The sequence below is a fragment of the Microcaecilia unicolor genome, chromosome 11 (assembly GCF_901765095.1).
Source record: "Microcaecilia unicolor chromosome 11, aMicUni1.1, whole genome shotgun sequence".
Classification (NCBI taxonomy): Eukaryota; Metazoa; Chordata; class Amphibia; order Gymnophiona; family Siphonopidae; genus Microcaecilia; species Microcaecilia unicolor.
In genome coordinates this window covers 124,640,066-124,665,483 of record NC_044041.1, presented here as the reverse complement: position 1 = coordinate 124,665,483, position 25,418 = coordinate 124,640,066, and the positions used below count along the sequence as shown (strand labels likewise).

The window sequence follows — 25,418 nt, the reverse complement described above, 5'->3', positions numbered from 1 at the left end:
GGCACGCAGCCGTCTTTCAACCAACCTCCTTTGTTATACGCCCCTGCGTGCGCGCCTCCTTCCTTCTTATAGAGGTGCGCGTGCCTTCTACTTTCTTTTAATCCGTCCACATTGAAACGGTGCTGTCGCGCCCTTCTTCCATTTTGTGAGGCTGCGGTGTATCGGCGGTAGGTGAACGGTGGCTGGTGGGAAGGGGATCATCTGCAAGCGGTATCCATTGGAAGAGGAAGGTTGTAGTGAGTGTATTCTTGTTGGTTTTAGACGGCCCAGTGGTAACGATTGAACAGTCTGGGTGAATTCCTTCTCGCCTTATGTTGCTAGCGGCGGAGGGGAACGGAACACTCGCAGATCATGAGTGGAGGAGACCATCCGTTAATATTTCCCGCCTCAAAGTAAATAAGGGGCGTAGATCTGTCATTAATCCCGACAGCCCCCCCCCCCCCCCCCCAGTCCTGGTTGGCTCTAGTTATCTTCTAGTAGCGCCACAAGCTCTTCAAGGCCTTGAAGATTCTGCCCCAAAACGACTGTCTTATTTTTAAAAGGAAAAATGTTCTGTACAGTAAATCTGAGCAAACCATTAGGGCCTGATTTTTTTTTTTCAGTAGTAGTGAGTAACATTCAAGTACACTGGATATTTCTCTGTCCCAGGAAGGCTCATAATCTAAGTTTGTACCTGAGGCAATGGAGGGTTAAGTGACTTGCTCAAGATCGCAAGGCGCAGCAGTGGGATTTGAACCGGCCACCTCTTGATTGCAAGACTACTACTACTTAACATTTCTAAAGCCGGTGCTCTAACCACTAGGCCACTCCTGATGACATTTACCTCTTGGTTCGGAAGGAATGTAAATATAGAAAGGCAGACTTATTGGTAGTCTGTGTTAGTCTCTGACCCTAAAGACTGGAGAGGGTGGATGCAATAGTCCAAATTACTTTAAAGTGTGTGCTCCTGTGGTGAGTGAAAACTACAAACAATTTAGTTCTAATGTAAATCCAGTGTTAAATGCCAGATGCTTTATTAAGCAGGAAAACAAGTTAAGAACATAGTAGTCATACAGGTACGGCTTAATTGTGAAATGTTGTTTCATTAACTTGTAAGGGTAATTTGCACACTTGGAGCCTCAGCTCCACAGGATCATTATTTTTCTTGAATGGAATGATATAACAATTTTATTCACCTCATAAAAGAAAAATGCGATCGCCTAATCGTCGGAGATCAGCTTCCTCCACGCAACCGAGGCAAGGAATTAAACAAAATAACCTTGATCCTCCATCGCCAAGCAAGGCTGATTCTGGTGGGTCTGAAGGCAGTCGATAGAAATAGAATAAAAGAAAACAGAGAAAAGAAAATAAGATACCTTTTTTATTGGACTAACTTTATACATTTTTTGATTAGCTTTCGAAGGTAGCCCTTGTTCGTCAGATCAGAAATAAGCAAATTTCGATAAGTAACAACATATATAAGTGATACATCAAAGTATTTCAGTGACAGTCTGAAAGGACAAGGGAGGGGTGGGCTAGGTGAGACAGAGAGGGCTGAGAGGATAAAGCTAATCAAAAAATGTATTTAGTCCAATAAAAAAAGGTATCATATTTTCTTTTCTATGTTTTATTCAATTTCTATCGACTGCCTTTAGAAGTGGACTAACACGGCTACCACATCTCTCTACTCAAGATGGTGAGTCTGAAGAAATTTCTTTTGCTGCGCTGATGCAGGAAACACTTTATATAAAAGACATCTTAAAAGTTAACTCTGAATCTTTATCCAAAATTAAAACTGAGAAGTCCTCCATGAACCAAAAAATTAAATTGCTCTCCAACAGCATTGAAATTCTTGAAAACAGATTAAATGCATATGACGCACAACTTCAGACCCTGCTTCGTGTTAACAAGTCAATTCTCCATCTTGAAAGGAAAATAGAAGACTTGAACAATCATTCTAGGTGAAACAGCTTTTGCATACTTGGTCTGCTTGAAGGAATTGAAATGCCAGATCCAATCACCTTCTTAGAAAAATGGCTTCCATAATACCTGCAACTAATAAATTGGAACTTGAACGTGGTCACCGGACTCCCTTCTTTTATTCCTGCTGGCTCAAAATACCCTTGTCAGATTGTGGCCAAAGCACTCCGTTACCAGCATACCACCATGATTCTTCAAGCAGCTAAAGCACGTTGAAATGAGGGTCATACCCTCTACAAATGGACTGTGCGGAGCAGGAAGCGTTTTTTTGTCTCCCCGGCCAGCGCTGCGCTATGCTGGCATAAAATATGGTCTGTTCTTCTCTGCAACACTAAAAGTAGCTTTGAGTAACACCACCAAATCTTTTGACGATCCAGATCTGGTATGCAGTTATTTAGATCAACGGGGAGCGAACTTTATAGAAAATACTGATGATCACTCATACGCCTCTAAATGATCCCACACCAGCTATTATCTTAATTCTTAAATCTATTCATTCTTCTTACTAATTCATTTATAGCATGTAAAATGTATTTCTCTGAGCCATTTATACTATCGATAGGCTTATATTTTGCTTACCAACTGTATACTGACAAGACTCTTACTACGTTCTCAACTCCTTGTAACATTTTGAGAAGATATCATTCTCAGCATTAAGTATATAATTGGTTACATTTTAATGTTCTAAATATGCTCTTAACATTTTGAATTCATTTCTCAGCAAATTTAATGTATATCTAACCATATAATTGCAGTACTTGAAGCCTCTTTGTTTTTGGTTATTGGCACCATATACATGTAGCATTGATAATATAGTTAACTTGTTACTACATACATTACACTTTAGTATATTTTTAATAGATTCTCTAATCATGTACACTACCTACTTTGTTTACTGCATATTTTTATATGCTTAGTTCAAATAAGTCAGCATAGATCATTTTGCTTTATAATTCATGTATTATACTGCTTCGTTACCATAACAGTATTATTCTTATATCAGTCTTAATTCTCTTAATGTTCTACTTCCATGGTCCTGTGTTGTGTCTAGCTTGCAGGAATCTTTCGTTGGCACACAGAGTTAATTACTGTTCTTACAGTTAAGCATTCTTTTCTTTACAGGTTCAATTTTCATTTTTAATGTCCTCTATATGCTGTCCTTTGCATTCATTACTCTTCCTATCCAATCATAATGTCTCAATACCCTTTAAATATTGTTTCCCTTAATATTAAGGAACTAAACAGTCCTTTCAACAGACACAAATTTTGGTGCTACATTACTGAACTTTCCCCAGATATAATCTTTCTTCAGGAAACACACTTAAATTCCAATCACACCCCTCTTCTTAAACACTACACACTCTTGCAGCTGCTTCCCCAGCCTCGCACAAAAAATGGCACTGCCATTTTCTACAAAAGTTCACTCCCTTTACAGATCAAATCTACTATAACGGATATAGATGGGAGATGGATATGTCTGCTCACCACATTGTTGAACTCCTTCGTTTGTTTGGTTTTTTTGCAACATTTGTTCTCCCAATAATGATAAACTGACCTTCTCAAACATTACTCCTCTCCAATTTCCTGATACACCTATAATAACTGGAGGCGACTTTAATCTCACTTTAAATCCGATTCTAGATAGGAAATCTCGAAGTCTGGCTCCTACTTCCAAAATTAGACACATTTTATTTTTGTTACATTTGTACCCTGCGCTTTCCCACTCATGGCAGGCTCAATGTGGCTTACATGGGGCAATGGAGGGTTAAGTGACTTGCCCAGAGTCAAACTCAGTTCCCCAGGACCAAAGTCCACCACCCTAACCACTAGGCCACTCCTCCACTCCAAATGGTTCTTAATCTCATGTCTGCCCTCAATTTATCTGATGTTTGGAGGCTTTTTTACTCTTCCATACTTGACTACACATTTTACTCTATACCACTTAATACACACAAATTGATTTTTTTTCATAATCTCCAGCCCTCTCTTCCAATTGGTCTCCAATTCCAGTATATTGCCAACTGTGATCTCAGACCACGCACCTATCAAACTCCAATTCATTTTGACTGAAACCCCAAAGCCCAGGCCACAATAGAGATTTGATCCAAAATTCATTAATGACTCGGGGCCAGATGCACTAAAGTTAATGAGCTATTAACGAGCAAGTAGTAAAACCTGGCATGCACTAAAGACTTTTTTCCGACGACGGTAGCAGCTAACCAAAACGGAATGCAGATGAGCAAATTGTGTAGAAACCCTATTGTAATGAGATGCACTAACCTTTTCCGATTGCCTTAACGCTGGAAAATCTAACGAGAGGTCTGTACGGGATTGAAAAACTGTAACAAGAGTAACAAAAAAAAATAGCGCTCTGTTTTAAAAAAAAACGTCCATTTTGGCCATCATCCCCCCCCCCCCCCCCTCCCCTCTGCAATAATACAAGTCTTTTTTGGTAGTGCTTCACTCAGCTGAGAGACCTGGAAGTCCCTGAGCCAATCGCAACGCAGTCGGAAAAGACAAAGCCATACCGGAGAGATTAATTCTTTACTTCGGTCTTCACTGAGGAAGATTTGGGATAGATACTGGTGCCAGAAATGGTATTCAAAGCTGACAAGTCAGAGAAATCTCTATAAACCTGGAGGACCTCAAGCTCCATCTCTGGCCGTCTTCAAATCTAAGCTAAAAGCCCACCTTTTTGATGCTGCTTTTAACTCCTAACCCTTATTCACTTTGTTCAGAACCCTTATTTTATCATCCTCACTTTAATATTCCCTTATCTCTTGTTTGTTCTGTCTGTCTGTCCTAATTAGATTGTAAGCTCTGTTGAGCAGGGACTGTCTCACGGAGATATACAGTGGGGGAAATAAGTATTTGATCCCTTGCTGATTTTGTAAGTTTGCCCACTGACAAAGACATGAGCAGCCCATAATTGAAGGGTAGGTTATTGGTAACAGTGAGAGATAGCACATCACAAATTAAATCCGGAAAATCACATTGTGGAAAGTATATGAATTTGTTTGCATTCTGCAGAGGGAAATAAGTATTTGATCCCCCACCAACCAGTAAGAGATCTGGCCCCTACAGACCAGGTAGATGCTCCAAATCAACTCGTTACCTGCATGACAGACAGCTGTCGGCAATGGTCACCTGTATGAAAGACACCTGTCCACAGACTCAGTGAATCAGTCAGACTCTAACCTCTACAAAATGGCCAAGAGCAAGGAGCTGTCTAAGGATGTCAGGGACAAGATCATACACCTGCACAAGGCTGGAATGGGCTACAAAACCATCAGTAAGACGCTGGGCGAGAAGGAGACAACTGTTGGTGCCATAGTAAGAAAATGGAAGAAGTACAAAATGACTGTCAATCGACAAAGATCTGGGGCTCCACGCAAAATCTCACCTCGTGGGGTATCCTTGATCATGAGGAAGGTTAGAAATCAGCCTACAACTACAAGGGGGGAACTTGTCAATGATCTCAAGGCAGCTGGGACCACTGTCACCACGAAAACCATTGGTAACACATTACGACATAACGGATTGCAATCCTGCAGTGCCCGCAAGGTCCCCCTGCTCCGGAAGGCACATGTGACGGCCCGTCTGAAGTTTGCCAGTGAACACCTGGATGATGCCGAGAGTGATTGGGAGAAGGTGCTGTGGTCAGATGAGACAAAAATTGAGCTCTTTGGCATGAACTCAACTCGCCGTGTTTGGAGGAAGAGAAATGCTGCCTATGACCCAAAGAACACCGTCCCCACTGTCAAGCATGGAGGTGGAAATGTTATGTTTTGGGGGTGTTTCTCTGCTAAGGGCACAGGACTACTTCACCGCATCAATGGGAGAATGGATGGGGCCATGTACCGTACAATTCTGAGTGACAACCTCCTTCCCTCCGCCAGGGCCTTAAAAATGGGTCGTGGCTGGGTCTTCCAGCACGACAATGACCCAAAACATACAGCCAAGGCAACAAAGGAGTGGCTCAGGAAGAAGCACATTAGGGTCATGGAGTGGCCTAGCCAGTCACCAGACCTTAATCCCATTGAAAACTTATGGAGAGGGCTGAAGCTGCGAGTTGCCAAGCGACAGCCCAGAACTCTTAATGATTTAGAGATGATCTGCAAAGAGGAGTGGACCAAAATTCCTCCTGACATGTGTGCAAACCTCATCATCAACTACAGAAGACGTCTGACCGCTGTGCTTGCCAACAAGGGTTTTGCCACCAAGTATTAGGTCTTGTTTGCCAGAGGGATTAAATACTTATTTCCCTCTGCAGAATGCAAATAAATTCATATACTTTCCACAATGTGATTTTCCGGATTTAATTTGTGATGTGCTATCTCTCACTGTTACCAATAACCTACCCTTCAATTATGGGCTGCTCATGTCTTTGTCAGTGGGCAAACTTACAAAATCAGCAAGGGATCAAATACTTATTTCCCCCACTGTAACCCCTCTAATATTTATCACTCATGTCTTATCACAAGTTTTGGAAGTATATTTCAAAAAATACTTATGTATGTCAGTTATACACCTTTCTATATACATTCATAAATGCACGTACATTCATTTAATATCATATAGTATCATAATGATATATTGTCTTATGTCCGTACAGACAACTTCCCTCAGAAATTTCATATAGGTATGCACTGATTCAATAATGTAATATACAGTGGGGGAAATAAGTATTTGATCCCTTGCTGATTTTGTAAGTTTGCCCACTGACAAAGACATGAGCAGCCCATAATTGAAGGGTAGGTTATTGGTAACAGTGAGAGATAGCACATCACAAATTAAATCCGGAAAATCACATTGTGGAAAGTATATGAATTTATTTGCATTCTGCAGAGGGAAATAAGTATTTGATCCCCCACCAACCAGTAAGAGATCTGGCCCCTACAGACCAGGTAGATGCTCCAAATCAACTCGTTACCTGCATGACAGACAGCTGTCGGCAATGGTCACCTGTATGAAAGACACCTGTCCACAGACTCAGTGAATCAGTCAGACTCTAACCTCTACAAAATGGCCAAGAGCAAGGAGCTGTCTAAGGATGTCAGGGACAAGATCATACACCTGCACAAGGCTGGAATGGGCTACAAAACCATCAGTAAGACGCTGGGCGAGAAGGAGACAACTGTTGGTGCCATAGTAAGAAAATGGAAGAAGTACAAAATGACTGTCAATCGACAAAGATCTGGGGCTCCACGCAAAATCTCACCTCATGGGGTATCCTTGATCATGAGGAAGGTTAGAAATCAGCCTACAACTACAAGGGGGGAACTTGTCAATGATCTCAAGGCAGCTGGGACCACTGTCACCACGAAAACCATTGGTAACACATTACGACATAACGGATTGCAATCCTGCAGTGCCCGCAAGGTCCCCCTGCTCCGGAAGGCACATGTGACGGCCCGTCTGAAGTTTGCCAGTGAACACCTGGATGATGCCGAGAGTGATTGGGAGAAGGTGCTGTGGTCAGATGAGACAAAAATTGAGCTCTTTGGCATGAACTCAACTCGCCGTGTTTGGAGGAAGAGAAATGCTGCCTATGACCCAAAGAACACCGTCCCCACTGTCTAGCATGGAGGTGGAAATGTTATGTTTTGGGGGTGTTTCTCTGCTAAGGGCACAGGACTACTTCACCGCATCAATGGGAGAATGGATGGGGCCATGTACCGTACAATTCTGAGTGACAACCTCCTTCCCTCCGCCAGGGTCTTAAAAATGGGTCGTGGCTGGGTCTTCCAGCACGACAATGACCCAAAACATACAGCCAAGGCAACAAAGGAGTGGCTCAGGAAGAAGCACATTAGGGTCATGGAGTGGCCTAGCCAGTCACCAGACCTTAATCCCATTGAAAACTTATGGATGGAGCTGAAGCTGCGAGTTGCCAAGCGACAGCCCAGAACTCTTAATGATTTAGAGATGATCTGCAAAGAGGAGTGGACCAAAATTCCTCCTGACATGTGTGCAAACCTCATCATCAACTACAGAAGACGTCTGACAGCTGTGCTTGCCAACAAGGGTTTTGCCACCAAGTATTAGGTCTTGTTTGCCAGAGGGATTAAATACTTATTTCCCTCTGCAGAATGCAAATAAATTCATATACTTTCCACAATGTGATTTTCCGGATTTAATTTGTGATGTGCTATCTCTCACTGTTACCAATAACCTACCCTTCAATTATGGGCTGCTCATGTCTTTGTCAGTGGGCAAACTTACAAAATCAGCAAGGGATCAAATACTTATTTCCCCCACTGTATATTCCCGAACTGTGATATTTCAAGTGTTCTTGATAAACATTACTCAAAGTAATAAAGTAATTTCGTACACAGGAACGTTCATGTATTACTATAATTTATTCTTACAATTTCTTACTCAGGAACTTTCATGTATTACCATAATTTATTCTTCCTTAACATATATATCTATACCATGATCTGTTCACATATGTTATGTTACATGTATGTTACCATGTATGTATGGAACTTAGCACATTATCATTTGTAATTCTGTTACCCGGAAATGGCAACCGCCATTACGGCAAATGTAAGCCACATTGAGCCTGCATATTGTTGGGAAAATGTGGGATACAAATGCTACAAATAAATAAAATAAAAATAAAGTGTCACTTATCTCAGTGCCGCCGGGTGTGTGCACCACACCCAGCAGGCTTGAACTTCTCTCAGCGTCGCTCAACTTTTCAATAATCCATAATCACTGGCTGTTCTGAACTCTCTTCTATAGCTGGTTTCATAACGAGTTTAACACTGCAGAGTTTTGAAGAATCTTCATTAGGAACTCGAAATGTAACGTTCTGAAAACCAAAATACAAAAAAGCGCCACGATTCTGATGTTCTCTGTCAATGGCCATCTCCATAACTGAATTGCTTCATACATTTCTCAAACTTTCTCTCTCCACCTGCGTATCTCCTCAGCTCTTGCAGTCAGCAAACAGATTTTTGGTGCTCTCCCTCTGTTCCCCATCCCCACCCCCCAATCAGAAGCAGGCAGGTACCCAGCTCAATCTGCACACAGGAATCCAGTGCTGTTTGCCCACCAGAGACCCGTTTCTTCTGTCGCCCAGTGCTGAATGCAAAACTTGAACTACATGGCTCAAAACTTGCATTGGGCATCAGAAGAGGAGAATGCTGCCTGACACATAGCTGCTCTCCTTTCTTTCTACTGGTTTCTGTGGCGGGGGGGGGGGGGGGGGGTGAGGAGAGGAAGAAAGACACGTGCCTTTGCCTGCATCTGCATATGTTGGAGGTTCTGTGGTGGGAGGGGGGTGGAACGAAGAGGCTGTTGGCGCTTCTTTCTGCAGCCTTGAGGTGGTGTGGCTTGGCACCTAAACCCTGCATATTAGTAAATACAACTCATTGCATAAAAAGGGATCTGCAGTAAATAATGCATGTTGTTGCACGTTAGCATGCACTACTTTACTAAATCCAGCCCTTAGATTGTAAGATTTCTGGGGACAGAAAAGTATTTTACCTGAATTATTTGCCTTGAGCCACCTGTGAAAAGGGTTAAGCTAAATAGTCTCAGATCTTATTAGTTTGACACCATCTGTGGATATAGACAAGAGATATTTGTTTTTTCTTCCACGGTGTGCACCTGGATGTTATGGGGATAATCTATGTTGCCCTTGGTTAAGTTTGACCTTTTTTTTTTTTTTTTTTAGTGAAAACCATGCAGCTGTTTGTGCGTGCTCAGAGCCTGCACACCCTTGAGGTGTCCACACAGGAAACTGTAGCCCAGTTAAAGGTATGTGCACTTACTCTGCCATTCCTAGAATCTGCTTTCAATGGACTTGCCTTTCATGATGCAAACACTGTCAGTATGTGGCCTGTACTCTAGCTGTTTTGTAAGAGAAGCAAACATGCCAGACAGTGACTGCAGTTCTATCTTTCTCACCTCCAGGCTCGTATTGAGTCCCTTGAGGGCTTTGATGTTGAAGATCAGGTGCTGTTACTGGGCGGAGCACCGTTAGAAGATGAGGCCACTCTTGAGGAATGTGGTATCAGCTCACTGGCCACCCTGGAAGTTGCGGGCCGTATGCTTGGAGGTGAGTAGTTTATTTAAAGCCACATTAACCTGGTTTCGGGCATAAAAAGGAGAGTCCCAGATGCGAGGTAGTCAGGACTGATCAGACAACCTACCAAGCAGTGTCCAGGAAGTGGAAGATCTGTTGGTTTTTGTGTTCTGTAGGAATGTTTTCTCAGGACTACAGGATAAGTGGTACTACTGAGATGATGCTGGCTGAAAAATACCTCTGAAGGGTTCAGTCTTGGGAGACTCCTTTCCAGATTTCTGACTGAGTTTGAGGGTCTTGCATTTTCCTCCACCTCCAACCTTAGACCTAGAGGAGAAATGCTGCTGCATGATTGGCAAAGAGCAGCACTATAGATGCTGGAATGCAATAGGCTGGGTTATTGGGGGAGGGGGGCAGGGAAGCTAACCATATCTCAAGGTGCATGAGATTACATTGCCCTTGACTTGTCTATTCCAGGGGTTTTCAAACTAGTCACTTGAGAGATTTGCATATAATGAAGGCATAGCATGTAATTCTAGTTCCTGCATATTCATTGGGAATATGCTGAAAAACCAGGCTGCCTAGGTGTGCACCGAGGCCTGGGAAATAGCCTTTGTTGTATATCTACCTTTGTATTGATGGCTCTCCATTTCATCTCCCTAGGTAAAGTTCATGGGTCGTTAGCCCGTGCTGGGAAAGTCAGAGGTCAGACTCCCAAAGTAAGTATTGGCATTTGATTCGGTGAGCTTGTTTTTCTTCTGAATAGTGGGATAAGAACGTGTGTTGCCGAAGGTCCATCAAGCCGAGTATCCTGTTTTCAACAGTGGCCAATCCAGGTCACAAGTACCTGACAAGATCCCAGAACAGAAACAGATTTTATGCTGCTGCAGTAGATTTTCCCAGGTCCATCTTAATAATGGCTTATGGAATTTTCTTTTAGGAAATTATCCAAACTTTCTTTTATATACCCTGCTAATTTAACTGCTTTTACCACATTCTCTGGCAATGAATTCGAGTTTAATTACACATTGAGTGAAGAAATATTTTCTCTGGTGTTTTTTAAATATCCTCTAATCCTAGTGTTTTTGGAAAGAGTAAACAAGCAATTCATGTCTATCCGTTCCACCCCACTCAGTATTTTATAGACCTCTATCACATCTCCCCTCAGTCGTCTCTTCTCCAAACTGAAGAGCCCTAGCCGCTTTAGCCTTTCTTCATATAGAAGTCGTCCCATTTGCTTTATCACAAAATGGTTTTACTGCTGTTTCTACCAGCAACAATAATTTTTTAAGCTTTGAATTGTGTTTTATGATATAAATACCTTGATATGGGAAGCTTTCAAATAAGAATGCTGTCAAATAAGTTAAAAAAATCTACCTTTTAAGACACTGCCTATCCAATTGGAACCGCTTTAGGCTCATGCTGTCTCCTGTCTCAATCTAACCTCCTTGAATAGCCTGGCTAACCAGTGCCGCCCCACACCGCAAGCCTACTTTAACTCGCCTTGGTGGTCTAGTGGGTGCTTTGGGCCAGGAACAAAGCCCACTCTTTCCTGCTTATTGCTGCTGCCTGCCTAGTACTGCTGCTTCTTTAAAATGGCTGCTGAGCCTTTAAGTGGCGGCCTTGTAATTAAACTCTGGAATTCTTTGTCAGACAATGGTAAAAGCAGTTAATTTATCAGGGTTTTAAAAAGGTTTGGATAACTTCCTAAAAGAAAAGTCCATAAGCCATTATTAAAATGTACTTTGGAAAAATCCACTGCCTGTAACCTGGATTGGCACTGTAGAAACAGGATGCTGGGCTTGATGAACCTTCGGCCTGTCCCAGTATGGCAATACTTGTGTACTTATGATGTCTTGGCTGCCATTTTTAAGAGATTGCTCGTTATGGGCAGGGCAGCAGGCTGGAAAGAGTGGGCTTCTTTCCTTCCCCAAAGAAGCTACTGATCACCAGAGTGAGCGTAAGGTAGTTGCGGAGAGGGGGGAGCTGAGCAGCCAGATCTTTATCCCCATTACTGTGGGGATAAAGTAATGGCGATCCCTGCTCTCACAGCGCTACCACATACAGTCTTACCATTACTGTGGTATTTTTTTTTTTAATTCCCATTACCTTGGTAACTGTGGTATTACCGTGGTAAATATTACCATGTCGCTCTCTAATTTGGATGTCCAGTCTCCCAGTCTTGTAAAAGATGAGCATCCATTGTACTGAAGAGTGAAAGTGAGGGAGAAGCTGGGAACCACAGGTCAGATAGTTTCACCTTGGTGGGGAGTAGTTTAATGGAATTGCTGCTAAAACAAACAAAAAAAAAAGTTGTTGTAGCTTTTGGAATCTAGTGAATTACAGGTTCTGAGACAGTTCCTCTCTAATTTAGTTTCTTTGATTTAGATGGCCAGGGATCAGGGGAATGCACGGAATATAGATCTTGGATTTGAGAAACCCCTTTGACTGTTTTGCATAGACAACTTACCGTATTTTTCAGACTATAAGACGCACTTTTTTCCCCCAAAATCTGGGAGGAAAATGTGGGTGCGTCTTATAGTCCGAATGTAGCGTACCTGCTCGCTGCGTGGGGGGCGGCCAGGGCTGGTCTTAGGCCGAGGCGAGCGTTGTGACCGCATAGGGCCTTGCGCTCAAAGGGGCCCCGTGCGGCACGCCTCAACTCCGCCCAGTGCTTTTTTTGTGAGGTCCGGCTCACCTGCCCACTCCCTTCCGTTCGTGCACCCATCCTCCCTGTTTTGAAATCTTTAATGTACCCGAAGTCACGGCAGACCAGCAGTAAAAGCAGCAGGCAGGCTCGCCTTCTCGTCGCTTCCCTTCCCTCTCAGCGCATCCCGCCTTCTACTACTACTATTTAACATTTCTAAAGCGCTACCAGGGTTACGCAGCGCTGTACAATCTAACAAAGACGGGCACTCCCTGCTCACAGAGCTTACAATCTAAAGGACAAAAAAGTGCAGTCAATCAAATTGGGGGCAGTCTAGATTTCCTGGATAGAGGTACAATGGTTAGGTGCTGAAAGCGACATTGAAGAGGTGGGCTTTGAGCAAGGATTTGAAGATGGACAGGGAGGGGGCTTGGCGTATGGGCTCAGGGAGTTTATTCCAAGCATAGGGTGAGGCGCAGCAGAAAGGGCGGAGCCTGGAGTTGGCGGTGGTGGAGAAGGGTACTGAGAGGATGGATTTGTCCTGTGAGCGGAGGTTACAGGTAGGAGCGTAAGGGGAGATGAGGGGCTGCAGATTGAGTGCATTTGTAGGTTAGTAGGAGAAGCTTGAACTGTATGCGGTACCTGATCGGAAGCCAGTGAAGTGACTTGAGGAGAGGGGTGATATGAGCAAATCGGTCTAGGCGGAAGATAAGATGGGCAGCAGAGTTCTGAATGGATTGAAGGGGGAATAAATGGTTAAGTGGGAGGCCAGTGAGGAGTAGGTTGCAGTAGTCAAGGCGAGAGGTAATGAGAGAGTGGCTGAGAGTTCGGGTAGTGTGCTCAGAGAGGAAAGGGCGAATTTTGCTGATGTTATAGAGAAAGAAGTGACAGGTCTTGGCTGTCTGCTGGATATGGGCAGAGAAGGAGAGGGAGGAGTCGAAGATGACTCCGAGGTGGCGGGCAGATGAGACGCGGAGGATGAGGGTGTTGTCGACTGAAATAGTGGAGGGAGAGGAGAAGTGGGTTTGGGTGGAAAGACAATGAGCTCGGTCTTGGCCATGTTCAGTTTCAGGTGGCGGTTGGATATCCAGGCAGCAATGTCGGATAAGCAGGTTGATACTTTGGCCTGGGTTTCCGCAGTGATTTCTGGTGTGGAGAGGTAAAGCTGGGTGTCGTAAGCATAAAGATGGTATTGGAAACCATGAGATGAGATCAGCGAGCCCAGGGAAGAGGTGTAGATTGAAAAAAGAAGGGGGTCCAAAGACAGATCCCTGAGGAACTCCAACAGAGAGTGGGATGGGGGTGGAGGAAGATCCATGAGAATGTACTCTGAAGGTACGGTGAGAGAGATAAGAGGAGAACCAGGAGAGGACAGAGCCCTGGAACCCAAATGAGGATAGTGCAGCAAGAAGTAAATTATGATTGACAGTGTCAAAAGCGGCGGATAGGTCGAGGAGGGTGAGGATGGAGTAGTGACCTTTGGATTTGGCAAGGAACAGGTCATTACAGACTTTAGTGAGTGCCGTTTCTGTCGAGTGTAGAGGGCGAAAACCGGATTGAAGCGGATCGAGGATGGCATGAGAGGAGAGAAAAGGCAGCGGCTGTGAACGGCGCGTTCAAGTATCTTGGAGAGGAAGGGTAGGAGGGAGATGGGGCGGTAGTTGGAAGGACAGGTAGAGTCTAGTGATTGTTTGTTTTTTGAGAAGTGGTGTGACTACAGCATGCTTGAAGGTGTCAGGGATGGTTGCAGTGGAGAGAGAGAGGTTGAGGATATGACAGATGGTGGGGTGACAGTAGGAGAGCTGGTGTTTAGTAAGTTGGTGGGGATGGGATCAGAGGAACAGGTGGTGCATTTCGAGGAGGAAAGAAGGTGGGTAGTTTCCTACTCGGTGATGTCAGTACCTTGTAGGGATTGTCCTCAGTTCAGTTATGTTCAGTATTTTAATAAGTAGTGTGGAAAACCAAATATAAGAATCAGCACAAAAGCAAAGCCTTCCTCTGATGTAACTGTCTTTCTGCTGAGAGGGAAGAGAAGCGACAAGGAGGCGAGCTTGCCTGCCTGCTGCTTTTACTTACTACTGGTTCGCTGCAACTTCCAGTATATAAATTAAAGATTTCAAGGCAGGGAGCACGGTTGCATGAACGGAAAATCGGGGAGCTGAGGGCGGACAGGCAGGTGGGCGGGGGGTTGAACGAATCGCTGGACATGGGGAGGAGAATTGCTGGACATGGAGGGAAGGGGAGAGAGGAGAATTGTTGGACATTGGATGGCAGGGGAGGACAAATTCCACTGCAGAGACACACAGATTGTGCAAAACTGCTGTCCCCATACAAGTGTTTTGCACAACCTGTGGTCCTCCAGCAGATCTCCGCCACACTTTTTGCTTCAAATTTTTTTTCCTATTTTCCTTCCATAAAACCTAGGTGCATCTTATGGTCCAGTGTGTCTTATAGTCCGAAAAATACGGTAAATATGTGCTCCAGATATATATCATAAAGTGTCTAGAGCTAGAGTTTGGTTCAGTAGACTGTGACATTTATTTAAGTTTGTTTACTCCAAGGAAAGGGTGGATAGTAGCATTTTTTAGGGATTGTCCTCAGTTCAGTTATGTTCAGTATTTTAATAAGTAGTGTGGAAAACCAAATATACGAATCAGCACAGAAGCAAAGTTTTCATCTGCAACAGGGCAGATAACCTAGTAGATATGGGAAAATTGGGGGGGGGGGGGGGCTCTAATGAAACTTAAGAAGAATGGTCTAGGATTTAGTGGTTAAGATTTAATGTAAAAACATTGACTCTTTCTTCCCTAGACTGTCTAGGCAGTTACTCCCTTATGAAAGTAAGCAACTAGTGATTGTGGGAGATATGAATGTATTGATGGACCCAAGAATTGACTGTTCGAAGGGAGACCAGGAGGGGAGAGAGCACCGCAGGGGAGGTCGAATGTTAAAGGAATTTAGCAATTCACTGTCTGTCATAGATACATGGCGTAACTTACACCCAGGCTCGAGAGAATATATACATAGATCTAGGGCGCACGGCACCTGGGGCAGAATAGATTATATGTTTACTTCTCCCACACTATTTGCGTGTATTAAAAACACTAAAATTGAAGAAATATTGATATCTGATCATAGCCCTGTCTGGTTGGAACTGGAGGCACCTGGGAGCTACCAACCGCCCAGGCAATGGAGATTCCCCAGTCACTTAGCAAGGGATAAGTCTTTTCAAAAATTTTTAGTTACAAAATGGGAAGAATATGGTTGGTTTAATAGACAACATGAAGCTAATCCCCAATTATTTTGGTGCACTGGAAAGGCAGTTCTCAGAGGTAACATAATTGCCTTTATTGCAAATAGGCGGAAAAAAAACTCGGCTAGCCTCCTGCACTTAAATAGACAATTACAGAAAGCCAGAAATCGATATATGACACGGCAAACCATAACTAATAGAGACTCTTATCTATCTATCCAAGCAGCGGTGAATTCCCTGCTGCATGAGAGAATGAAAAAAAATAGAATCTTTCAGAAGTATAGCTTCCACAGGTTTGGGAACAGAACGGGGGGAATGCTGGCTCGGATAGTTAGGAGACGGGAGGGAGGTAGAACCATATCGGTACTAAAAGAAAAGACGGGAAGCCTCACCAATTGCCCGGATAGAATCCTTCAATTGCTCCAAGAACACTTTGCACAACTATACACAGCTGAACACCCGGCTGGGGAAATACAAATGAATGATTTTTTGAAAAGAGCCAAGATGCCAAAACTCGGGGATCTAGATATAGCGGGCTTAGAAGCTCCCATCCAACCTAAAGAATTAATAGAGGCAATTAAAGGACTGAAATCCTTTTCAGCTCCAGGGGTGGATGGGTATTCCGGAGAATTTTATAAGCTATTACAACCTCACTTAATACGGCCGCTCTTTGAATACCACCAGTCGGTGATACAAGAAGGGAAATTTCCCTTATATGAAAACACCGCCTGTATTTCATTACTGTTGAAGCCTGGGAAAGTGGTTGAAGATCCAGAATCCTATAGGCCTATTTCACTAATCAATGTGGATATTAAGTTGTTAGCAAAGATTATGGCTTCACGACTCGGTAGATGTATACCTAGTGTAATAGATCCGGCGCAGGTGGGCTTTATTCCAAAAAGACATTCTGTTGTACATATACGGAGAATGTTACTAGCAATGGCACAGTGTCAGTTCCACGAGACACCAGGGATATTGGTGAGCCTTGATGCCACTAAAGCTTTTGACAGAGTGGGGTGGAGTTATCTGTTCTATGTATTGAAGTGGATAGGACTCCCTCCTGGAATAATCCAAACTATTGAGACTTTGTATTCTGGCATGGAAGCATGTATATCAGCTAATGGGGGACTTTCGACACGGTTCAGGATAGGGAGAGGAACAAGGCAGGGTTGCCCCTTGTCCCCACTATTGTTTGATATAACGCTAGAGCCACTGTTGCGCCTTCTTAACTCCGACCCCAGAATTCGTGGGGTACAGTTGGGGGGGCAGGAGATCCGAGCGTTGGCTTACGCGGATGATGTTCTTCTACTATTGACTAAGCCACGGGAATCATTTGAAGCGGCACTATCTCTGATAAAAGAATATGGGATGTTATCGGGATTTGAACTCAATCTCTCTAAATCTTGTGCGATGCCTATGAACTTGGGAACTGAGTCCCTCTGGCGGGGGGAGGCCCCCATTAGGTGGGAGACGAATAAGCTGAAATACCTAGGAGTATACATCCCGTGCGATAGGTCCGCTATGTATCGAGTTAACGTAGGCCCATTAATGGAGATGACTAAAAGTAAATTGATGATGTGGAAAGAGCTCCCGCTTACCATTTGGGGTAGAATAGCACTATTTAATATGATGGTGGCCCCTAGATGGTTATATGTTTTTCAACAATTGCCACTCTTTTTGAAACACAAAGATGATAAGCAGTTACAGCGCTTAATACAAACATATCTTTGGCAGGGAAAGAAACCCAGAATATCATACAGCCTAATAGTGACGCCAAGGGAAGGAGGTGGCATGGGACTTCTAAATATCAAATTCCTAACGACTGCATGCTCCATGAGACATATAAACGACTGGTATCGGGGGACATCTGAGTTCTCCGCCACATTGGTGGAGACTTCGGTGTTTCCGGATATACATTTCAGTCATTTGCTACACACGGGTGCCCCATTACCACCGATGGCATTCAAGAGGCATCCACTTTTGCGACCCCTCAGGGAGACTTGGAGATGGGTGTGTAGAAAGTATCATTTTTCTTCTCGTGTAACCCCGTGGGTGTCAATTTGTAATAATCCTGCATTCCCACCCGGCAGAGGGATTAATATATTCAGTAGTTGGGCAAAAAAAGGGATTGTATACTTGGCACACATAGTCACAGAGGAGGGACGCATTCTGGAGTACGCGGAACTCCAGGCCAGATACGGAATTTCCCCAGTGCATTACTTTGCATATTACCAGTTGAGACACTATGTGGCCACATTAGAATGGACAGATATTACAGAAGATGTGGTGGAGGTTCTATCTGAAGAGTTTACATTGGGAGCTCAGCTGCAGGTGCCGCTAAAATTTCACCATAGACAACTCAAAGATACTACAGCAGAGCTGGATTTCCGGCGTCTAGCACGAGAATGGTCGGGGGATCTGGGTTGCACATTTACTGAGGATGACTGTAGGACTTATTTAAAATCCATTTATAAGCAGAGACTTTCCATTCCGCAGAGGGAACGACTATATAGATGGCTGCTTAGGACTCACATATCTCCGCAGAGAGCACATAAAGCGGGATTTAACACGACAGGTGTGTGCCCCAAGTGCAGCCAGCCTGCGGCAACCCTAGGCCATATGTTCTGGAGTTGTCCCTATACAGCAAGATTTTGGCAACAAGCACTAAAGGGAATAGATCAAATGTGGGATTGTACTCTCCTGAGGGAGCCGTTAATCTTATTTAACTTATTTAAATACACAGTAGACCCACCAGACGGGTTTAGAGCGTTTGCAAAGATAGCAATTTATTTTGGAATAAATACTATACTACAATTTTGGAGAGCACAAGAGGCGCCCCCATTGCAGGTATGGCGCTCTCAATTAGTACAGCAAATGAGAATTGACAGGTGTGGGATACATGATTTGGAAAGCACAAGTGGTTTAAAGTTCCAGGCCCAATGGGAGCCCTTATGGAATACCCTTACACCGAAAGCACGTAGTCTTCTCTTGAATTTTTGACTTATCCGTGAGAATATCTGAAATTGGCCCTACCCAAAGAACTGAGTGATGGGATAAAGCCCGTCTATGTCTTCCTTTTAGATAGGGCCCTCAGTGTATTTTGCAAAGTATTGAACTCACTTCAAATATCAGAGAGGTGAAGTCGGGCCAGTTGTTTATGCTAATGGTTAGAGCCCTATTCAGTCCATTCTATTATATAGAAGTTGTGGAGACACCGAGTGGGGAGGGGGGTGGGTTGAGAGGAACACAAGATCAGTTCAGGCAGGGAGGGAGGGAGGGTAGGAAGGGGGGAAAATATAATAAAAATAACATATATTGTTTATTTTAGTATTGCACATAAGATGTTAGAAGACAATTTTTGTGTTATGCATTTTCTTGACAAGCATTTGTTATGTGTCAATTTATTAATAAAAACGATTTAAACATAATGTAAAAACATTTGTGTTTGGACTGCAGGAACTAAGGGAGTGGTGTAATATAGGAATGAATTTCTGTGCATGAAATGAAAGCAGGATCTTATGGTGATATCTGGCTTTAAGGTGGCCAGACAGTTAACAGGATGAAATTAGATTTATTTATTTATTTGTTTGTTACATTTGTACTCCATTTTCCCACCTATTTGCAGGCTCAATGTGGCTTACATAGTACCATAAAGGCGTTCGCCAAGTCCAGTTGAGAAACAAATACAAGGCTATGTTTTGGTTGAATGAGGAAGATGTGTATCAGATATCATGAGGGGAGTGGAGATTATATATTGTCCAGTACGATCATTGCTATTGCTGTGTTGCCTGGTGTAGGGGTTTACGTTGGATCGGTGGGATAAGCCTTTTTGAAAAGGTTGGTTTTTAGTGATTTCCTGAAGTTTAGGTGGTCATGGATTGTTTTCACAGTTTTGGGGAGTGCGTTCCATAGTTGTGCGCTTATGTAGGAGAAGTACCTACAAGGTACCTCCATGAAAGGCTACAGAGGAAATTGGAGGGTCATGGGATAGAAGGAAAAGTCCTATTGTGGATTAAAAATTGGTTGAAGGATAGGAAACAGAGAGTGGGGTTAAATGGGCAGTATTCACAATGGAGAAGGGTAGTTAGTGGGGTTCCTCAGGGGTCTGTGCTAGGACCGCTGCTTTTTAGTATATTTATAAATGATTTAGAGAAGGGAGTAACTAGCGAGGTAAAATTAAATTTGCTGATGACACAAAGTTATTCAAAGTCGTTAACTTGCGACAGGATTGTGAAAAATTACAGAAGGACCTTACAAGACTGGGCAGCTAGATGGCAGATGACGTTTAATGTGAGCAAGTGCAAGGTGATGCATGTGGGGAAAAAAGAACCCGAATTATAGCTATGTCATGCAAGGTTCCACATTACGCACCTTGAGTATTGTGTTCAATTCTGGTTGCTGCATCTCAAGAAAGATATAGTGGAACTGGAAAAGGTGCAGCGAAGGGCGACTAAAATGATAGCGGGGATGGGCCCTATGAAGAAAGACTAAGGAGGCTAGGGCTTTTCAGCTTGGAGAAGAGATGGCTGAGGGGAGACATGATAGAGGTATATAAAATAATGAGTGGAATGGAACAGGTGGATGTGAAGCGTCTGTTCACGCTTTCCAAAAATACTAGGACTAGGGGGCAAGCGATGAAACTACAGTGTAGTAAATTTAAAACAAATCGGAGAAAATTTTTCTTTACCCAACGCATAATTAAACTCTGGAATTTGTTGCCGGAGAACATGGTGAAGGCGGTTAGCTTGGCAGAGTTTAGACGGTTTCCTAAAGGACAAGTCCATAAACCGCTACTAAATGGACTTGGGAAAAATCCACTATTCCAGGAATAACATGTATACAATGTTTGTACGTTTGGGAAGCTTGCCAGGTGCCCTTGGCCTGGATTGGATAGGATAGGATGCTGGGCTCGATGGACCCTTGGTCTTTTCCCAGTGTGGCATTACTTATGTACTTAAGTTTTAGATGCGTAAGTTGTTTTGTATTTGAGTCTTTTGCAATTTAGGTAATGTAGATTTAAATATGTTCTTGATGATCCGGTTTTGTTTCTGGTTGGTAGGTCTATGAGGTCTATCATGTATCCTAACTACGCCGTAGATAATTTTGTGGATCAGGGTGCAGATTTTGAAGATGATCCGTTCTTTGATTGGGAGCCAGTGCAGCTTTTCTCAGAGGGGTTTTTGCACTTTCGAATCGTGTTTTGCCGAATATCAGCCTGGCTGCTGTGTTTTGGGTGGTTTGGAGTTTGTTTGTTTGTTTTTTTTGTGTGAGTTGTTCTTTACATCCCTGTAGTGGCGATCTCCCAAGATATTTCATTATTTCACATCTCCTTCTCTAGGCATAGATCCATCCCTGAGTGCTGCTTCATTTCTGCATGCGGGGTGCTAATAGTGACTTCTCTTCTGGAAGTAGTGTTCAGCCCATCTCAAGTTGGTATGCCACACTAACCTTTCTGGTTAGGGAACACAGTTCCTCTCTCACTATTTTAGCTGCGTCTGTCCTAGCTGGTGATCCACAGTTCCTTCTCTTGGTATACTACAGCTGAATCTTGGCATGTGCAGCACATTCTCTTGGCTGATTGTAGCCCACACGTATTCCCTTAAATGTGGGGTTCTGACGCATCTCTGGATGACATGCCTCCATTTGCTTGGGTATTCATTTTACCTGCTATGGGGTTGGAGCACAGTCTCTGTCTATAGAGCTCAGCCTTCCTTTGGAGTGTAAGCATAGTTCGTTCTTGCGATATTCTTTGTACACAGAATTCGTTTCCTTCTTTATTTAGGGGGCTTTGCTCCATCTCTTTCTGAAATGCAGCTCCCTCTCTGGAGATCGGGCATAGTTCTGTCTTTGAGACAAGGGCTGTGCTCCATCTCGGTAGGTACTGCACAATACCATTTGAGTGACTCCCTTGGGCATCTCTGGACTGAGTTTGGCTCCTTGCTGTGCTTTACAGAGCAGTCCCATCTCCACAGGGGCTTGCAGCTATATTTCATTGGGTGGAGCAAGCCTTTTCCTCAGTGTGGTCACATTTGTTTATCTAAATGTGTGGCATTGTTGGGGCCAGTACAGTGGATAGTGGCACCCTGAGCCAACTTGCTTTGGCAGCAACACCCAACCCTCGTGAGTTCAGCATCTCTCCCCCCGCCCCAGTTCAGTCTTCCCCCTCCCCATAGGTCTGGCACTGCCTCCTCACCTCTCACTCCCCTGCAGTTCTGTAAAGTTTATATCAGTCACCAACAGTAGCAGCAGTATGACAGGCTGCCTTCTGCCATCTGCTGGGTCTTCCCTCTGCTGCGTTCTACCCACAGGAAATTATATCAGAGGAGGCAGGATGCAGCAGAGGGAAAACCTGGGAGCAAAACCGCTTGTTAGCTGAGACACTGTTTAATAGCACTTCGGTGTTTTAGGTGCTTGACCTACGATACTGTGGCAGAGTGTTGTACAGCTACTTCGTTACAATAGAAGAGACTCCTGAAACACAATTTCATGTTGAGTCCATTTTATTGTGAATGAACTTATTTAGTCCACTGGAAGTTTCTTTTCTGCATCATCCTTCATGTCGCCACCGCTGTGCTTGGAATCTACATGGCATTCTGCGTTTTTTGGCCTTGCCCTTTCTCTTTGGAATTCTTGCCCTGTTATCAAAGCTGAATGCTTTTTTTCCCTTGCTATAGGGCCCTTATCATGGCCCATTTGTATTCTCTTCCTTTTGCTGATAGCACTTGGGTCGAGTCCTGGTGGATGATAATTCTTTCCTCCTTCTTTCTTGGCCTTTTACTTATCTTCCACCTGTCCTATCACGTAGTTGTAGTTCTTCTCCCTTTTCTTGTTTATACACCACTCAAATTAATGCTCTGAAAGGCAGTATATTTAGTCTCTCGACTTGATATGGCAGAATTCAAGGAAAAGAAATAAAACAGGTAAGCTTGAAAGGATAGGATCAAATTTAAATAGTAATAGGACTAGGGGAACAAGCCATGAAGCTAGTGCCAGATTTTAAAACAGTTTTAAGGTTTATGCCCAATTACATTGGAATTTGTTGCTGGAGGACAGTGTCAAAATTGTAATATGGTGGCATCTAAAAACATGTCCATTAACATTAACCAAGGAAATTTGAGGGTTGCGACCTTGTAATTATGGAAGTGAACACAGTAGATCTGCTGGGCACTTCTAGATTGGCTACAGTTGGAGATAGGATGCAGGCTGGAAGGACACTGGGTCTAACGCAGCATGGTATGTCTTATGTTTTTATGGTAGGTAGCATTCTTGTGTTTTAACTGTATGGCTGAGATATTGCTCATTTTCTGTTGAAATGGGGTGACCATACCGTGTCTTATTACCCACCAAACCCCCCTGCCATATAATGTCCACTGATTTATTATCTGATCACTTTTCAGGTTGCCAAGCAGGAGAAGAAGAAAAAGAAGACAGGACGTGCCAAGCGACGTATGCAATACAACCGCCGCTTTGTCAATGTGGTTCCAACCTTTGGCAAAAAGAAGGGGCCCAATGCTAACTCTTAAAATATCTTTCTATTCACTATTTCCAATAAAGTAGATATAAATATCCAATCACTGACTGTCCAAACATGTGTCTTAAGAGGTCTAATTATGGCTCCACTTATTCCTTGGTAGCAAGTGCTACTTTGGTTTGGGGGGCATGGGAGAGAAAATTCAACCTCCGTTTTGTATAATTATTTATGAACTTCAGAGGGCAATTGTAAAGAAGTAGCTATGGAACTAAAGGATGTAGATCTGATTTCAGCTGCATGTTTGAAAGGTTATAACTATTTTTGTTGTCATATAGGCAACAGTTGTCTTATGTAACCTACAGAAGGCACTAGTGAGATCTAGAACGTTTTTGTATTTTTGGATAATTTCTCAAATTATAAGGTATCAAAACCTGTAGCGAGGGTAAAACTTTAGAATTTACAGCTACTAACAGTTCTGTAGCATTACTAGACATGCGCAGTGTTGCACAGGTATATCCAAGATGGTCCTTTTGGCTAATCTGTATGTCTCCACTAGATTATAAACATCAAAGAGCTTAGTCTAGTATAGAGACCACAGATCAGCCCTGGCTCTTGCCAATCATTTCCTTAGTCCCAAGACCTAATTTAGAAACGAGGTATTTTAGGAGTAAATGTATTTGATACATGGTAGCAGGCACAAGTCTGAAAACTGGTCAGTAGTAGTGCCAATCATTAAGGCTTCAACCTTTAGCTACTTTTCATATACATTTTATAATTCAGTCATTTACAAACATATATACTCGCATGTATTTTTCATGTTTGCTTATTTCCTGCTTAGATCAGAGATGGTCAGGTACCATGCTGGCAGCAAACTCCTTTAAGCAGTTTCTTTGGGCAGTTTAAATATCCGTGAGAAAACATGTTTGTAGCTACCACAGAGGTGCAAGTTGCACCCATAGCCATTCCAGAAATTTGTAGGAAAAAAAATTAATTTCTGAATACAAAACAATTCTCTTGCAAAGCTAAAGATGCTATTTCAAATAAAAAATCTGAAGGAACTTTCACTAGTCTCGACCTCATTTCCAAGGTTTATTTGATGACACGTAAAGCTTGATACTGAGGGGTCAAAAGAATATAAGGCTTTGATGTCTAAAGTCACTGACAAAACAATCTTGTATCATATCATATATTGTATCTCTAATCTCAGCTAAAAAGTAAAAAAAAAAAAATGCTTAATATCCCAGATATAGGGAGGAGTGGTTAGAGTGGTGGACTTTGGTCCTGGGGAACTGGGTTCAATTCCCACTGCAGGCACAGGCAGCTCCTTGTGACTCTGGGCAAGTCACTTAATTGCCCCAGGTACAAATAAGTACCTGTATATAATATGTAAGCTGCACTGAACCTGCTATGAGTGGGAAAGTGTGGTGTACAAATGTAAGAAAAATAAAATAAAAAAATTATTCTCCATTTCAAGAAATAGTCCAACAAATCGATACTGGTTCTAATAAAGACCCTTTCCTTGTCATCAAGCAGATGAAGCCATTACGTATGGGTTATGTCCATCAACCAGCAGGGGAGATAGAGAGCACTCAAACTTTCACAGTGCCCTCTTGGCCAGCTAGCTCCACTGCCTCTTCAGTATTCTCTATCTCCTTTAGCAGGGTGGCTGCAGCTTGTTCGAGCTCCAGAAAAATCTGCTGGGAGGTGGTTCCTGGCTTGCCAGTTGTTAACCGGGGTGTTGGAGGCTATAGTAGCTTCACTTTAAAGGCACATAGGTTAGCCCTTTCCCTGCCTTACCCATACCTCTGTGGATGTGGACATATTGCCTTGCTTTCCCTGTCCTTACCCACCAACAGTGGATGCAGGCATATAGGTTCGCCCTTTCCCTGCCTTTCCCACTCATCTGAGCCTCCGGAGTCTTCAATACCTCTGCTTTCCTCACAGCTTAAAAAAAAAAAAAAAAAGTCGCGTCGCGTTTTTAAACGCAGAGACGCTGGAACAGAGGTTTTTGACCTGATTTTCAGCAGGATCGTAGTTGTACACTAGATCC

At 43.3% G+C, this 25,418-nt stretch overlaps 1 protein-coding gene across 2 annotated transcripts; it reads left to right on the top strand.

Moving 5' to 3' along the window:
• The first annotated feature begins 65 nt into the window (after positions 1–65).
• Positions 66–24,429, top strand: FAU (FAU ubiquitin like and ribosomal protein S30 fusion). Of its 2 annotated transcripts, none has more exons than XM_030220262.1 (5): positions 66–167; positions 9,647–9,729; positions 9,886–10,030; positions 10,661–10,716; positions 23,295–24,429. In XM_030220262.1, exons 2-5 carry the CDS (start codon positions 9,655–9,657, stop codon positions 23,418–23,420), a joined length of 402 nt encoding a protein of 133 aa, XP_030076122.1. In that variant the 5' UTR covers positions 66–167; positions 9,647–9,654; the 3' UTR covers positions 23,421–24,429. The 2 variants fall into 2 exon arrangements, with proteins under 2 accessions (XP_030076122.1, XP_030076121.1); XM_030220261.1 differs by having other exon boundaries at positions 150–236.
• Positions 24,430–25,418: the final 989 nt, after the last annotated feature.

Bases quoted from the DNA above. Each gene is read 5' to 3' on its own strand.
- FAU (XM_030220261.1), top strand. The intron at 9,730-9,885 runs GTATGTGCACTT...TCTCACCTCCAG, and splicing joins AAACTGTAGCCCAGTTAAAG to GCTCGTATTGAGTCCCTTGA. The intron at 10,717-23,294 runs GTAAGTATTGGC...ATCACTTTTCAG, and splicing joins TCAGAGGTCAGACTCCCAAA to GTTGCCAAGCAGGAGAAGAA.